Here is an 18,024-nt window from a genome sequence, read left to right as displayed (position 1 = left end):
CCATCAATAGCTGCTCCACTTACCCAAGTCTTCGGCCTAAGAGGCAAAAAATAAGCATATTAATTATTAAGATGCCAGGGGAGAAAGGGGAGGAGTAGTAGGGTTGGAGGGTAATGCGTGTGTTTATGTGTGTGTCGGCACTGAGGCAGGGATATTAAATTGGTTTTGGGAGCAAAGCTTCTGTTAAAATCACAGAAAGCAAACCCCGGTGATAACAATTTAAACTGATGGCTATAATTGGAATCTTAGATATAATTTTTTTTTAAATTTTGTAGTGTGTACTGTATCTCTTGTTAGCATATAAAATATGCTTGAAGAGTTGCACCTGAAACCCTACCCCACACCTGAAGCATATCGTTTTTGTAAAGCAGCAGATATATAGTCCCCTCTAAACGTGTTGGAATTGCAAGGTTAATTCATTCAATTTTGCTGTACAGAGGAGACCCACATTACAAAAGCAGGCCATTTGGAACCTGATAAAAGAGAAGGGGATGTTTGCACGAAGACTGTCAGTCGTTGGTCTGTACTTTCTCATATGACCCAGTGAACCCCCTTTTAGGAAGCAGCCGACTGTTAAAACTGCACCCCTTTTGGTGCTAGCACCACAATGTCGGAAGTTGTCTCTTACAATGGAGCTAAAATGGTGGTTGGTGTAAGACATTTTTCCATCCTAAACATGGTCAGTAGTTGTTAAAATGTCCTACTTTTGCTCCAGTTCACGGATTCATCACATGACATGACTTGTTACAAAAAGTAATAGAACGTTGTTTCATATTGTACATGAATTACAGTCTTCTGTGGGGGGAAATCCTCTGCATTGTTGACCCATCGTTCCATTTCATCCTCCTCCTGGCAACGATATCTGTGTCTAAATGCTAAAACACTGTGTTAGAGGCAGAAAAGTACATAGATGAGCCACAAGTTCTGGAACACAATTCTGTGGACTGCTAGCACCAAGAATAACGTCCATCAATGTGATGGAAAGGGATGCTCACTAGCCAAATATAAGTTTGCTTGTACTTTGCTTGCATGGCTCCTTCTGGTACAGGCCTAACAGTGCTTACTGATGATGTTACTGTAGAAGCACAATGAGTTCAGAGTGTGCAGAAAGATTTTGTCTAGAAATTACAGAGCAATGCATCAAAACCCAATTGGGAGGAACGTCATCTTGCAGCGGGACAACGACCTATAACATGCTGCCAACTCTATAAAAAACTTAATCAGAGAGATCAAGTGGAAGGTATTAGACTGGCTGAGTCACTCACCAGAAATTAACCCTTTTGAACATGCATACTGTATCACGGGCTGAAAAGGAGATTAAGGAGAGAATCCACCAAAAACAGATAGATACATTACAAATTCTCACACCCAAAGTCTCTAGTCTTCAATACTCAAAATCTTTTATCAAAGTCCACAGGTGTCCATTTATAACTAAGCTGATAAAAAGTGACATTTTCCTCAGTGGCTTTTGAGACCCACCAAGCTGCCAGTCAGATTGTGTTTTATTTGCTTTCCCACTCATTTTGCTCTTCCTATGAGATGAGTGCCTCTGACATCAAAGGCTTGTCTAAAACACAGCCTGGCCTTCAGAATCAAAGTGAGAACTGCATGTCAAGGCTGCACAGCCATGAGCTGATATGGTAAAGCTGCAATGACAGCCAGTCAGTGACAGAAACTGAACATGACAATCACAGTGTGAATTTTTCTTTTGACTCTTCAGTAAAATCTGTACAATGGCTGACTTTTCCAAAAGACAATAATGAATAAGAGCTACAGTAGAAGGTGGACAAAGAATACCCATACATTCAAACTCTGGAAAATATTAAATTACAAATTGTTCAAATATTGTACAGTGTATCAGCACAGTGGAGGAATAATTATAAATCATATATTATAAAGTACTAGCTCTTTGCATTGACTGAAGTAGTAGTGCTGTTTAGAATTGATAAACTTTACCAAAAATTTTCAAATTGTTTTTAATGCATTGCTCAGTTCAAGAGACAGAGAAACATATATTAATTTACATAATCTATAGAAGAGATACTTCAGTAGACACAGTCACACTCTTTCTCTTCCCCATTTCCTACATTAACAACAGGGCAGAAATGTGATGAACTAAGTTAATGGCCTCCTTTTGGTCTCTGAGCCAGTTTTACATCTACATCATGGAAGATCTTCGCCTGATCTAAGATGTAGCCTGAGGGGATAGAACTATTGGAGAAAGAGTGAAGAGGACTATGTTTTGATTATTAATTGGCATTAAAATTCCTTCCACGCCTACTTTAACTTTTAATGAGGTGAAAGCAGACTCTCACTTCCAGCAGGCCGAAGAGGTTCAGTTTGAAAGGCAAATTGGTAATAAAGGGTATGTAGTGTCATTTAAGTAAGTCTGGACATTTTTCTAGCTGACAAAAGGTGACGAATAGTCGGAGATTTGACCTGGACATTTTTTTCTATGGTCCCCAGAATACAAAAATAAGTACTTAGAACAACCAAAAACATCCAAAAAACCAAACTTGGCTCTCCTCACATGCATTTGAAATGTGTAATATTTAAAGTTACTATGCAATTTAAAGCTACACTATTCAACTTAAGTTGGCACTGTTGTAATAACATAAAGTCTGGATCACTTGAGTCTAGACCCTTTTGCTGCACTCAGGTTTTGGAACATATTTTCGAGTTTTTTCAGTCTGTTAGGACAGCAATGGCATATAATAACTGGATTGGATATAGATTTCCAAACTTGACTCAACTGATTGGGTATACTGTACATGTTCTTTGTATCAGTAGCCATTGACAAATAATCTATGTGTATGAAATGCCTAAAGATTACGGTCATTACCCTGTGCTTTCTCTCTGCCAGGTGCCAATTTAAACTCGAGTTCTTCAGTAGGCACTTTCAAACCTGAGTAACTTTTTCATACTTCTTTACAGCACCGCATTTAATTAGATAGTTAGAAAATTAGATACTTTATCTCATAAAATACGGATCTCATAAATATGAGTTCCATCTCGTAATTACAAGATAAAGTCTCAATTTTTTTTTTCTTTGGTGAATGCAATGCACGGCCATACTTCTTAGATCTATAACCAGAAGTTCTCTCTTTTTTCTGGATGGTTAAAGCTGTAATTTTTTATCCTAGGGCTACTACTTTATTAGTTTTTTTTTTTTTTTTTTCAAGAACCTATTTAGACTAAGCCAATGTGGTCAGTTTATCCAAACTAAGTCTGGGTATAAATTTGACCCAGTATTTTCAGAACTGTGAGACAGATCTCATCAGCCTAAGGCCGGCTTTTGAGAGCACCACCACTCTGTGTCTGTGTCTTCCTGGAGGAGAACAACCATGCATCAGTGATAGTGAAGTCTTAGATCAAGGCTAAAATTTGCTGTAATGTCCATTGTAGGACTTCTGCTTGTTAAATTGTATTTTTGTTTTCCCCGTTTAGGTATAGAAGATGTGGCCAACTTATCAAAGTTTATGCATTTCATCCAGACCTCATGATGCAGTTCTCACCAGGGTCTGGTCTGACCCTTCAGGGTATGAACTTAAGACAATGTCCAGAGAAATGTTTCGCAAATGGGACAGGGGGAGATTGTCCTAATCAGAAGAGTTCTCACTGGAGCCATTCCACTTCATTACAGTACGAGTTCAGCACATAAAGAGAATACAACATGATAAAAAAAGACAGTGTTTTCTTTAGAGCACATCAAAGCCACAAGTCAAAAGTAAGGCACTAGGAGTGAGTGGCAGTCGCCCAATAGATATTCAACAACATTAGCATTTGCTCGCTTTAAATCCTTCACAAAATTCAGGACAGAGCAACGAGCTACACGCACACAGACTCATACATAATCTGGACATTGTACTATGAGGCTCACAGAAAAAACTCCTGGTAATATCCTGAACGCCTGACTTGGACATTTGTGCTCCCATGAGTCCAGGGAAGATCAGGATTGCAGTGAATGTATGAAAGAGACTGAAATCCCTACGACTGTTTGTCAGAAAATCACCTAGTGATGCCAGCAGGATAATAACCATTAGAGCAGATCTGAGCTGCACCATGGTCAGTCAGTCCAAGGTTGGATTCAGGCTGACTTGGAATCTGCAGCATTCTGTCTATTTGATCTCAATGCGGTGATTACCAATCTGCCTTCCACTTCCAAGCACCGTCAAGAGTTACACTTTGTAAACTCTTCTCTCTCTTCCCTCAGTCGCTCTTTCATTTATACTTTTCAGAGGCTACTTTATTTACTTTTTAGTCATACTTTTATTGCAGTTTGCTGAGGAGATATCCTGGCCGGATACAGAACAACCTTAACTAGCTCCTGTGAACACAAAGGAGCATTGACTGTAGGCCCATTTCCCTCCCAATGGCTGACATCTTTATCACTATAGAAGTGACTCCTGCCACTTTATGAAAGTGTTTGTTTATTACATGACAAACAACAAAGCACAGTAAACAACACTCTGGTCGTAAGGCCAACCAAGAATGATGATGATGATGATTCGTTTGTAATCTGGAAAAGCTACATGTGTATAAATATTAACCTGTAATGTTAGCTGTGATTATGTGTAGCTGAAAAAAGTAAACACAACAATTGACATAAACTTTCTAAAGAAGTTCAGCTCTGCTGTTCCCCAGGCATAAAAACCCAACCAGTGGCTCTAATAGTCACAAAATGGTATTACAGAGCAATCAATTAACACCAACCACCACTGATGGCCTGTTCCGGACTTCAATTTAACATGTGCCTCCTCACGATCCACATTAGGGGCTCACAAATGTGACAATGTGAATGTCGTCCTTCAAAAAGAAAGTCCCTCTTTGCCCCCATCTTGCAGCAGTGAAATATTGAGTGTGACACGGGAGTAATTGCATGGGAAGTAATCAATTAGACACACAATTGAAGGAGACCTGAGGTCTGTCGGCTGCCAGGCAAGAGGCTTGACTGAATTCTGGTGATGTGCACTGAACCAATCCTGCCTGCCTCCTGTGGCAGAATTGCTCTTTCTTCTCCCAGTAGTTAGATTGTGAATGCAGGAATCACAAGAAGGCAGCAATTTTATGCTCCCCACCCTCTTAGTATTCCCTTGTCTGGGGGAAACACACTGACTGAAATCATCCCTTTCACCTTCCCCTGTTCCATTCCTTGTGCATTCTAATGGTGGTGGTGGTGATGATGACGATGATGATGGTGTGCATTCACTGAGATTTCCCCACCTGCAGTAGGCTCTGCAGACTACAGTAGGACTCAGGTGCTCAAAGCAGGTTGCTTAGAGATCGACAAAATTATAAAAACAAACATTATATTTCACGCTTTTGTATAAAAGGAATTAATGTGACAAATCAAGACAGCCAACTGAAATATGAGACAGAGGGCCAAAGAGGGATAAAGAGATGGAAGAAAGACAGAAAATAGGATAGATAAAGAGTGAGCAGATGGGCCATGAAGGAGTGGATAACGCCTTGGCGTAAAACACGGGCTTGTGTACATGCATGCGATGAGAGAGGATCATTCAGCAGATGGGGCCTCAGATTGGATGCCTCATTTTGGACAGACGCAGTGCAGGCGTAGGGTGGTTAGAAAAATGAATCAACAACACTAAACAAATCTGAAAAAAAAATGATACTGGATGAAATGAGGCAAAGGGAGGGGGGTGGCAGTAAAATGCGTTAAATAGGAAAGCTCATCTGTGTTGTGCTCCTTATTTAGGGTGTTATTATTTTGCCAGGGAAACAGGCTGTAATTACCATGTGAAAGCACAGAGGCTGCCTAGGGTTCATGTGAATCCAGACGGAAATGCTGAAAATGTTTGCCTAAACAGGAAGATACTGTGGGTCAGCATGCATCAAAATACAGATTAGGAACTTTGAAAATGTCAGGAGGCGGCTCTGCTTAACCTTTTTCTTGGTTGCTTATACAAAGAAAACGTAGAAAGAAATGTACTTATTTGAAGTTTCTCTTTGCAGCAAGCAGGACGTTGTAGACCATAAGAGTAAAAATGGATGATGACCTTGTACGGACTTGCCTTTTTTCGTTAATGGGAGATGAGTCCCCAAGATGTGACATTCTAAACAGACTTGTGTCCCCATAATGTAATATATTACACGATGCTGAAGTGTGTCTTTTCCATTTCTTCTTCCCGTCCATCCACCCTTGTGCACACATACCGTCCCTCAACTTTTCCTGACTTGACTGTGCCTTATATTTCATATTCATGAGGATAACGTAGCTAAGCTTGATTGAAAGGTGCATCAGAGGGAGTCCTATCCCCGCTCAGCCAGAGACCTACTCCACCCCATCCTCCAGTCCCCTCAAATCCAGAGAGTCCATTCACAGCTCACAGAGAGCGCACCAGAAGAATCAATAAGTGCAATGCTACAATACACTAGCGACAAATTGATTTCATCCCAAGGCAATTTCGACCCAAGTTGAAATGCCACTGGGTTTCAGCTCTGAGGGGGCCTTTTACTGCGCGTCTCCCGATTAGCCCCTTATGTAGTTAATGAGTTTAGTCCCCCTATGTATGTTGCTCATGGATTATATTGATTATTTTACACTTCTCCTGGGAGCTGCTGGCAGATGAATGGTGAACTAATATGACAGCAACATCAAAGGCCTAGTAATGAATGAGACGGTTTGCCTCACATTTAGAGAAGCACTTAAAGAAGAGAACGAGTTTTGATCTGCGCTACTTTATGTAAAGGACTGGATCTTTCCTGATGGTTAAGGCATGTTTCCTTCATCAGCAGCACACTGTACAATGATGACAACTGCAAAAGAACAAACTTTAACACAAAGTGTCTTGTTTCTTTCCCCCCGTACGAGCTTGTATAACTGTGCACTAAGCACTCATATGACAGGCTAAAGGAAGTTCTGCATTATAAGCCATACATTTTATTAGCTGTCTATATAGGTTGACCGTTTTATAACTGATCCTAAAACACCACATCTACTCAGATTTGACAGTAGTCTAACATACACTCCATTTTTGGAGTGTATGAGATCACAAACTCCAGGCGCAGTACGATCTGCCAGGAAATTATAGCAGAGGTACAAGTAACGTCACAGTTTACAATTTATCTTGCCATAAAATGCCTTTTTTTTCTCCTGCAGTGATGATTCAGCAACCCATGGCCTTAAATGTTAGCCAGGATATACCAGGGGTTTAACCACTAACCCTGCGGTTCATTGACGACTGCTTTACCAACTGAGTTAGAGCTTCCCCAACATGTACTTACTGTAAGTATGATTATTTTCAAGTATATACTTTACACGGCCTACATCACAGGGTAACAAAGAATATATAGTAGGAAATGATGTGATCTCTTGAGCTAAGACAGTGAATCAGGTGCCCTTTCCCTGCCAGGCAGTAAACATGAAATAGCCTGAGGGTGATGTTTACTATTGTGTAGCATCCTCTATTCTTTTAACAACTGTTTGTAAATGTCTGGGAAGTTAGAAGACTAGTTGCTGGATTTTAGGAGAGGAATACTGTCCCTTTCTTGTCTGAAAGAGATGTTGTCTGGATGGGAGCATATGTTGCTCTAAAAGCTCTATGTACTTTTCAGCATCGATGGGGCCTTTCCAGATGTGTAAGCTGCCTACACTATAGGTACTAATGCACCCCCATACCACCAGAGATGCAGGCTTTTGAACTGTGCTCGGATAACAAGCTAGATGGTCCCTCTCCTCTTTAGTCTGGAGACAGTGTCCATGGTTTCCAAGGAAATTTTAAATTTTGAATCATCTTTCCACAAAACTGTTTTTAATGTTGTGTCACACTATTTTAAATGAGCTTTGGCCCATGGCAGCATTTCTGGATTGTGTTCACATATGACTTCTTCTTTGCATGTTACAGCTTTAACTTACATTTGAACAGTTCACATACAGTGATTTCTGGAAGTGTTCCTGAGCCCATGCAGTGATGTCCAGTAGAGAATCATGTCTGTTTTTAATGCAGTGCCACCCGAGGGCCCAAAGATCACACGCATCCAGTTTTGACCTTCAGCCTTGTGCCTTTAACACAGAGATTCCTCCTGATCCTTCTTTTGATGATATTATATGCTGTAGATTATGATATCTTCAAAGTCTTCGCAATTTTACTTTGAGGAACATTTTTCTGAAATTGTTAGATGTAGTTTGTTTTCTGTTTTCTTTTCACATTTTTAATGGGTTAGTTAACTTAAAGAAGCATAACTAACTCATTGTTTAGAATTAATATTTTTCATTTAGCACACACCTTTATCCAAAGTGACTTACAAGTAGCAGACACTAGGGACAACTTGGGGGCTCAGTATCTTGCACAGGGTCACTTTGGTTTGTAGCCTGGACGACTGCCCAACTAGCTGAGCCACAGCTGCCCCTTAACTTCTGTTAGCATTTCTATTTTAAAGATGATCTGTCAGCTTGGTGGTTAGCTGTGGTTGCATTATAATGCTTTTGAAACCATTTTCATTTGTGATCCAAAATGTTATATAAATGCTTCTGCACTTTCTGCCTGGAAATGGTCGTAAAATGGTAAGATTTACTCAATTACATTTTTAAAAGTTACTTTTTAATTGAGTAAAGTTTTACACACTGTATAATTTATAACAAAGTACAATCAATTATATCATAGTAACAGAACTTCTACCTGAGTAAAACAATTTTGCACTCTTACTGACTCTGCTAGCTGATATGTTTTAATAACAACAAACTCTCCAAATAGGAAAGAGTCTTGGTAAAATATTTGTAATCATTGCATAGTTTCATATTTTCAGTTATCTGTCCTATTCTTTCTTTGACAAAAATGAAAGATACAAGTGTGAAACTCAAACAGTCAGAGTTATGAAGTAGAGCAGATTCAGGCCATGGTTGTTGTGCTTAACTTCCCCTCCACTTCATGGCTTGAGGCCACGGATGGCACATCAAACAGCAGCTTCTTACAGAGTCCACCCCTGGCTCCCTCAGCACTGGCTTCAACTTGGCACCAAAATGAAAAGGACCATCTTGGCAAAAAAAAATGCTGCTGGTAGTGCTGGACAAATGCAATTCCCTAAGTATGGCGCAACATGTGAGAGAGAATACAAGAAGGAACATAACACACAAGCCCAGACTGTAGCAGCACATACGCTCGCAAACCGCTGTGTTGTTTCCTTCAGCTCTGGGGAATCACCAGGAAGGAACAGTTGAAGAGAACACTGAGAGACATGTGAATTATTTAGAAAGAGTCTTTGGAAGCAGCGAACACACAAGCTTGTTGACATGCTGCTTCCTTATGAATCAAAATATATTCTGATAGAGGTATAAATTGTAATTTCTAAATATGGAGTCTTTAATTGCATTGATGACAGTTATGACATTGTTTTCTCAATTTGCACAAGTCCTTAACATACTCAAAATCCTGCTTCTATACATCAGTTACTTACTTATTCATTTGTGTGTTATTGCTTTCCATTATTGGCTGAAAACAAGCTCCACCAGTCTGACTGTATTGGGATCTTATCCCCATTGAGAAATGAGCAGCAAGTCATTCCAAAACACACTTTGCTGACATTCGTCATCAATGAGGACATGTAAGGCACTAATAAAAAATTCTAATCTCAATTCCCATGCTTCACTATGTGTAAAAGATAATAAGGAAAACTATTTATATTATGATTGCACTAGAGGGCAGAAAAAAAGAAGTGTTTTCACCATGGGGCCAAACACAACTGACCAGGATTCACTGATAGCACTTCTTCTTATTGCTATTCAACTAAAACACAAATTGCTTCCCTCTAATTTTATACTAACTCAGAAGATTTGTGAGGTTGGATTTAGCATCAAAATGACTAAATAAAACCTCTGATCTTGTGTTTCACGCATCATGAGCTGGCCCTGGCCCCTGGCATGCCCCACTTAGCCCTGTTGTAAAATAGCTCTTCTGTGTGAGTCAAGGGTTTCATTTCTTACTGACCTCAGGGTCAGGATGAACGAAGAGAACCTTCCGGCACAAGGACCCATTGTTTGTAAAGAGGCAGAGCCACCCACACAAAGCTTTCCTACTTAATAAGCTGTATATCAGTAATGACATTCACTGTTTTCTCCAAGTTCTAAGGAAACAGGCTAGAATCGATTGGCGAGTGGGTTGTAAATCAGATGAGAATAGTTTTTGTGTGAGTAGGATTGAAATGACAGATGAAGTCTTTTCACAGTCTTACAAGTCAACGTCTCCCTCCCAATCTCCCTTAGAGAAAGTGGGTTAATTGTGAAAACACCCGTGAGGAGAACAAGAGCCATACTGTTGCATAAGGGTGACAGAAGCCAGTAACTACCAGCAGACTGGGCAGGGATTTACCTGCAGCTGTAGTTTTGTGTCCTGAAAGCATCCTTTTATACATCTTCTCAAACAAAGTTATCCTTAACTTATTTAGGGTTAGATCAGCTGTTGCTAATTAGCATTGTTTCATCCTTGCATTAAGAAAAGCGATTGATCAACACGTGCAAGTGATCACAGCTGAATTCTTCTGTAGGACTTTTTTGTAATCATTAATACCAACCACAGCAATTTGAAACAAGGCAATGAAGTGAGTGAAGTTAATAATTAAGCATTCAAAAATAGGCTTTAAAATATCAGCAGGTCTCCACTCTAGCATGATCTATTCCCATTTCACTGGCCTCACACTGGTCCAGGGATCATAGACCTCTTCTGACTCAGTTCTAAATTATATCAAGTCCCAATGAACACGTTTTTCAGTAGATGGTTTCACTCATACACATTTCTTAATGAGTAATGTGTAATACACACATGTTTAGAGAATGTTAAATCCCTATACAGACACGCAAACCAACAATTCATTGTCTCTACTCTCAGCTATTGACTGTCTGCAGCCTGGATTAGTTCATTCATCCGTCTTGTAGACATAACATTAGGTGACATGTTTTTGTATTTTAAATGCATCTATGAAATTAAAAAAAATCCCTCCCATAACCTTTACGCGTACATGAGGTCTCTGATGAAATTATGACAATCAGAGCATTTGAGACAATATTTTTCACAAAATATTTGTCAATTTACAATTTTAAAATGAAAAAATGTTCATCCAATATAGCAATAAGTTTGGCTTATGTGGTTTTAATTGTTTAATTGGTGGACAACATTGGAGATCTATGGCACAAACTAATACAGTAAGCAGATCCAGGTTGCAAACTGACTGACATTACCTGTGGGCTGAGGCAATTCAATGTTGGTTTTAGAGTTGAAGATTAATTAAGAAAGTCATCAAAGTTGTCCTTTAAATGTGTATCATATAAAAATAAGCTCCTTCAAAGATAAAACCCAAAAGAGCAAAATCTCAGCACAAATGTGAGTAACCAGACTAAATCAATTACTTGCCTGTGAGGTTTTTCAGACCCAACTGTCGTAGACCAAAGTTTCCGTCACGTCTGTAGTTGAGGAAGATTGCGAGGGAGTAGCGGTCCTCATACAGCTTGGTTCCTCGGATGATCCGTAAATTCTCCAAAGGTAAGTAGTCAAACTGGTTCAGGGCCACCAACACATAGCCAGTCACTTCTCGGATAGACTGTAAACAGAGTTATGGAGGAGGGTGTTAAGGTGTGTTTTACCTGTGCACAATGATGCTTCAGAAATAATACACCCCACAAAGGCAAATTATTTTTAATGTGAAAGACGCAAGGGAAAACAAAAAAATCTATTTCTCTTGGTGGAGCTAAAATTATTGATTCAGCATGTAAGCTGTACAAGGTTGCAAGGTAGTTTATTAAACTGCAGTGCCCACAAACAGGCCTTGAGGATGCTATATTCATGTTTTTTTCAGAGCATCAGTCTGAGGAGCTCAAGGTTTAGCCAACAATGTTTTCAACAATGCAACACAGAACACACAAAAAAGGACTTTTACAACCCTTCTTGAGGATTAAGGAAACAAAAGCCAAATATTCACTTACTCTGACAAAGTTCATGATGATATATTTGGTTTTGTTTTGCACTGTGCAGCGTGTTCATCGGGACCTTTATTATCTGCCTACTTTAACCAGGAATCGACCTTGTTGTACACTTGTATTCATTTAATTCGAATGAATGCACTCACTCATTTTTACTCTATTCAAGCTGTCTGATTCTAGCAATTTCTAAGCTTGTCTAAGAAAATATGTTTTGCTGAAAATGAGCTATTCATATTAAGCTTTTTACATAACCTGTCACTTGTCACTGAGACACATATGAGCATATTATGAGATAGACCTTGTGTTACTGTTAAGATAGAAAATTTGAAGTATGTTTCTTTAAACACAGGTAACTTCAGCAAGGTTGTACATACTGCCTGTAGCCTACCATACTGCTCCATGTCCTGTAACAACAACAACAACCAGCTGTAATGATTGCAGGCAGCACTTTTTTTTTTTTACGTTTTCACATTTTTGCCAAGCTTGAATGAAATCACACAGCATAGAACAACTTATGAATATGCATATATGCACATGTCAGACTGAACTTGCCGAAAAGATCAAAGCCAGGTCATGCATTGCATATGTTCCTCACACTCTTCCTTCTAATGGCTGTGAATTTCATTTGACTTGTACAATATAAAATGCAGCCAGCATATATTTTTCTTATATCACTGTACAGCTTGAAAAGATGCAGAGATACAGTGACAATATTTCAAGAGGCTGTTAAAGACTCTAATTTCATTTAGTTATTTGGAGCCACCATTAAAATTTATTTCTCTGCTCTTGATTGTATTATTTTATGATAAAAGCAATTCATTGCATCACTTTAAGCTTTAAAACATAACTAATTAGAGAAAAATAATCTGGGAGCGGAAAGAGGATTTACAGTAGAACAAAACATAAAGAAATAAACAAAATAAGAAGGGATGAAACAGGAAAGTCACTGGCGTGATCATTAGCACACATCTATCTCCAAGGTCATTTTCTACATATTCAATTGTGGCAGCAAGTTGAGTCTGAGCATCTGAGCAAGAAGAATCTGCTCTAGGGTTTGTGACCCCGCTGCAAAACTTGGCACGGGTTTTAGTGCTTGTGTCCGGGGCCCGGCCTGGGGTGACTGAGCCACAAGGACAGCCATTACTTCACACTTTAAATGTCATTTAGGAGGGAATATAACAACTGTCGAGAGGTTGGCGAGGAGCCACCCAGTTGGAGCTGCTGTTGCATGAATCAAAGTGACAGGTTGTGTCCTCTTTTTTCCCATCCACCATCATGGTGGCTGTCATTAGCAGATGGGCGGTCAGAGAAGTCTTTCCACGCCAGCCCGCTGATACTGATAATCAACAAGTCTGTGTGTGAAGTGCTGTTGCAGCTGATGTACTGAGCTGAAATAAGTCCTAAGGAGGGCCCTGGCAGCGTAGTCATGGCGGATGACAGCTGTCAGAGAGCATGGCCATCAGCCACAAGTAAGTAAGCCGCATTCACAGTTCCGTCATCATTACCCTGCTGATTACCATTAATAGAAACAGACGGGCCAGAGTCTGTGGAGTCTGTGTGTATTTATATGAATGAGTGATGGGGAATTTTATATTCAGTGTGTGTCTACTTTTTGTAGATAAAAGTATTCTAACAGTTGGAGAATCACTGAGGGTAATGGTGGATACTAGGAAAGAAAAGCTGATGGATTACTGTTGTGAGCATCTCCATGACTGCTATGTGTGCTTGTATATTGTATGTGTACATAATATTGAGCTTCTCTGATGTGTGTGTCTGCTACTCTGTTGTGCCACCAGTGTGAACAGAGATTTAGACAATCAGGGCCGTCACACTTCATGACTTTATTTCACTTGCCAAAAGCTGAGAATGACTCATTCACCCTGCTGGGAGTTTGAAGGTCTTTCCAGCGAAGCAACATAACAAAACCAGGTCTGTGTAGTCCAGTGACACTGCCCCGGGCACTTTGCCATAAACTGTCCCCCACATCTACAATCTAGGTAATTTTGCTTGCTACCGAAATCTGGGGGTGGCACACACCAGTAAGACCAATCAACTTTGGGTGACCGAATTTGAGATATACAGTAGCTGATAATTATTTCAGGGCACATTCTTCACGGGTGATTTATTTATTTCTTTATTATCCCACTTGCACGCTTGCCAGCTTGTTATTTTCAAGCCACCAAATCAATACTTTCCAAAGTGCAGCCTTGCAGAGGGAAATAAAACGAGGGAGAAAGAAGATGGCGGGTACATAAGCTTTCCTCCCCACAGATTGTATTGTTCAATAATGAACTGCATGAAAAAATGGAAACAACTTGTTGTGATTACATTCCCTAGCTGAGCTAATGGCCAAAACTGCTCTGCGTGGTCACTTTCATTAAACACAGATCAACAAAACAAGGCCCCCTGCCACACCACTGATGCAGGCCAAGTACACCGTATGCCCACTTCAGGAAAACAGGCACTGGGATTACAGCAAGCTTTAACACATGTAAGTCCTTAACAGAATAGAGCTGAAGATTTAAAAATGTGTGAGTACACATGAGGCCAGCAGCAATGTAGGGTTTGGCACAGGTGCCAGTATAAAAGCACATTTAATTTTCGTCTGTGCTGGCACTAAATTTATTCGTGAGTACAGTAACTTCCATGGCCTTCTCTATTTAGCTACAGCACAATTAGAAGAGTAAATTACCTGCTTAATATATTAACATGACCCATTGTTGTCCTGGATTTCTCTCAGTAAAAATAGCTCTTCAGCTATGTTGGAACAGCCATCTGGGTAACGTGATGGTGAACCACCCTCATCTTACTGAAAACCAAGTTCTGGCATTCTGGCTTATTTTCTATTGCTGTTTAGAATTTGTTTATGTCACCGTAGTAATCTCTTCTACCATGCCAGATTTGAAATGTGCGGTGCAACTGATGATTATCCATAATCCCATCAGTGGATATACATTATCCTTTTTATTTGTGAAAACTGAGACGGCACATAGACTAACAGCTCCCAAATTTAACGACCCCAAACCCCACAAAAACGCACCATGCGCCTCCCAAGAGATCCGTGCATCAAAGTCACAGTAACAGTGAACAAAAGATAAAGAGAGAGCTAGATTCACTAGATTAACAGGGATTTCTCCCTCTTCCCTCCTCCCAAGTAGGACCATTTGTGAACGGAAGTGTGGCAGCGGAACAAACCCCTCACTTGAATCACTGAGACGTGCACAGTTTGGAAATCGAGTCCTTCAGTCCCCAACTTGTAAGAGAGAGAGAGAGAGAGAGAGAGGTTTTGGGGTAGAGTCAATGAAGGGAGGAAGGAGAAAGGATAGACCAGGAATGGGAGGCAGAGAAGGAGGGACGCACACTGCAGGAGAAGGAGCTCAGTCAAGTGGATCGAACTGGGTCTATGTATATTTTAATACATAATTAAAACCACAGCTGTTCCAGTTCACGATGAGAGACGGTGGGAGACAGCAAAGAGTGTAGGGAGAGAGGAAATGCTAGGAGAGGTGATGCAGCACTAAAAGTCTAATGACACCATTAGCATGTTAGAAGAGACTGAACACAAGTTAGCATGATTGCCTTTCATTTCCATACATATTGAGGCGTAGCTATGTGCTCGGCAGGGCTGCGGTCATTGAAGTCAGATACACAGGACTGCACTGGGAGGGCTTAAGGTTTCCCTTCCATCACTAAGCCCTCACCCTCTATTTCCATATCACTTCCCTAAATCCGCTGCCTTAGCTCACATCCACATCTGTAAACAGACACAGAATCCGGATGAAGTGTCTACAAGTGTAAGTGAGAAAATCCTTCCGAGTTTTCCCAGTGGATTACTTTAGTGTAACTGACAGCCTACTGGAAATATAGCTTGTAATTGTCCCATTTTAGAAAGTGAAGACTTCATTAGTGTTTTGACATTAATTTCTGACAGCAAATCGTTATAAATGGGTATTAAGCCTCCACTGTGAATTTCTCATGCACGTTATTCACAAAGTCAGTTATAAAAGCACTTTTGAGTGTAATATTTTCCAAAAGGAGCACCATCACTGATGGACTCAGCAGTACTGCCATGCTTTAAGTCACCAAAGTGCCCACCTCCAGCCACATAAACCACCAGTTCCCCTGTAACAGCTCAATCCCTCTGGAGTGGCTCAAACCCACTTCAAACACCTGCAGTTGAGACTGACTTTGATGTGTGTGTGTGTGTGTATCACTCTCTTTTATTGCTTGGACAAGATTATTATGATGAGTCATCTTTGAAGATGAAGAGAAACTATTCCTTCTGTCACACTCATGTTCTCCTAAAACAAAGCACTGTGTGTGTGTTTGTGATGTTGAAAAAGAGAAATCTCATATGAGATTTGGCATTTTTGTTGCTGTTGTTGATCGTTACCTTATCACTAAAGGAGGTCAGTGCCAGCTGTTTTTAGGAACATTATTTGGCTCATGGATTCAGCAGGGCAAATACAATTAAAACAATCATTTTACAAGATTTGAAAACAATGCTGAGCAGGTCCAATTGATTCTGGATCAAGATGGCAAGAGGAAAACATCTAAGTGACTCTGAAAAAAGGTTCATTGTTGGGGCATGGATGAGAGGAGGTTCAGTCAAAAACACTGTCAATAGGAGCAGTGACTGTCTATGGGAAAGCCATCTGTTAAATAGGTCAGAAACTGTTGTCAACAACACAAATTTGAGAACAATGATGCACATGCCTAAGTGTCCCTGGGCAAGATCCCCAACAGCCCATCCCCATCCCCAGATGTGCAGTGCCGGTCCCAAGCCCAGTAGAAATTGGAGAGGCTTGCACCAGGAAGGGCATCCGACATAAAAACGGGGCCAAATCAACATGCGGACAAATGATCAGCTGTGGCGACCCTGAACTCACGGGATAAGCCGAAAGGAAAAAAAAAATGTACGTGTGCATAAAAACAGAACAACTCTTTCTCAGGTGACTGAGAATCTGCAGGATGTGATCAGTCTGTGTCAGCAAGACCGGTCAGTCGACAGTTAAATAGAGAGGGATATAACAGCAGGGTTGTACGACATAAAACCCTCAGAAGAAAGATGAATGCACATTTGAGAGTTCAGTGGTCCAAAAACCATGGGCACTGGTCTACTGAGATATGGTCAGATGAGTCATCCTTCAACCACATTTTTAACACATGAGTGAGAAGAGAAAGCGAAGGGACAGCGAGGGGATCCGGTGGCTCTGGTATGCTGCGCAGGACATAGGCCTAAAGTCTACTCGTCTCCTTAGCGATCAGCGTCACTGCAAATCAACACAAATTGTTTTGATTGGTCACCTCGACCCTGTGAAAAAACATTTCTATCCTGATGGGACTGGTTTCCTCCAGGATAACGATGGCCTCATTCATACAGCATGAGATGGTTTGTTGAGTATGAAAATGATGCAAACCACAAGGTATGGCAATCAGTCTGCAGATGGTACTTGCCATCACCACTATCCAAACACCAAATAAGTCCCTTCAGTAAAGTTCCAGATATGGCCCGGGCCATTTTAATTGTTTGCATTGTTTATAATAAAAAAAGTGTAGACTTAGAATACTTAGAATAATTCAATGCAAGAAAATTAAATGCAACAGAAATTATTTGAAATATGTTAGTGAATAAGATTGAGTAATTTGTTTGACTGTCACTTGCTAATAAGATTGGCAAGATTGGGTGACTTTGAGAAGTCCCTGTTCAGATTGTGTCATACGCTGTTGTACGCTGAGGCAATGTGTAGTGCTGAACTGATGTTTGAGTGTCATTGGTTCCGACAGTATGACAGTCTACTTGTCAAGCATGATGACAAGAAAGCCCTGTAAGGTGCATGCATCATTGACAGAAAACAAGATGATGGTCAAATACAGAAAGAAAAGGCAGAGCTGGGAAGGAATCATGTGAATAGTAATTTTTATTCAGAAAGAGTTCAGGGTTTCATAAAAAGCTATTGTTTTATTTGGACTATGCACCGTTTACAGGAGATACTTTGTAATAATATGGCTCCTGCACAAGTATGGAAGTAGAATATTACCGAAACATCTGGCTCCATTAGAATGCTGTACATAATACTACTAATGTTACTACG

General features: G+C 40.3%; 1 protein-coding gene across 3 annotated transcripts in view; it reads right to left on the bottom strand.

Moving 5' to 3' along the window:
* LOC137133164 (receptor tyrosine-protein kinase erbB-4-like) overlaps positions 1-18,024 on the bottom strand; it is a 280,055-nt gene that overhangs the window by 112,506 nt on the left and 149,525 nt on the right. For all 3 annotated transcript variants that reach the window (XM_067516449.1, XM_067516450.1, XM_067516451.1), the window contains exon 3: positions 11,364-11,550. In XM_067516449.1, the coding sequence (XP_067372550.1) occupies positions 11,364-11,550 (187 nt within the window). The remainder of the gene's footprint in view (positions 1-11,363; positions 11,551-18,024) is intronic.

This window comes from Channa argus, chromosome 9 (assembly GCF_033026475.1).
Source record: "Channa argus isolate prfri chromosome 9, Channa argus male v1.0, whole genome shotgun sequence".
Classification (NCBI taxonomy): domain Eukaryota; kingdom Metazoa; phylum Chordata; class Actinopteri; order Anabantiformes; family Channidae; genus Channa; species Channa argus.
Note: the sequence above shows the minus strand (reverse complement) of the source record. Positions and strands in the feature narration are given on the sequence as shown.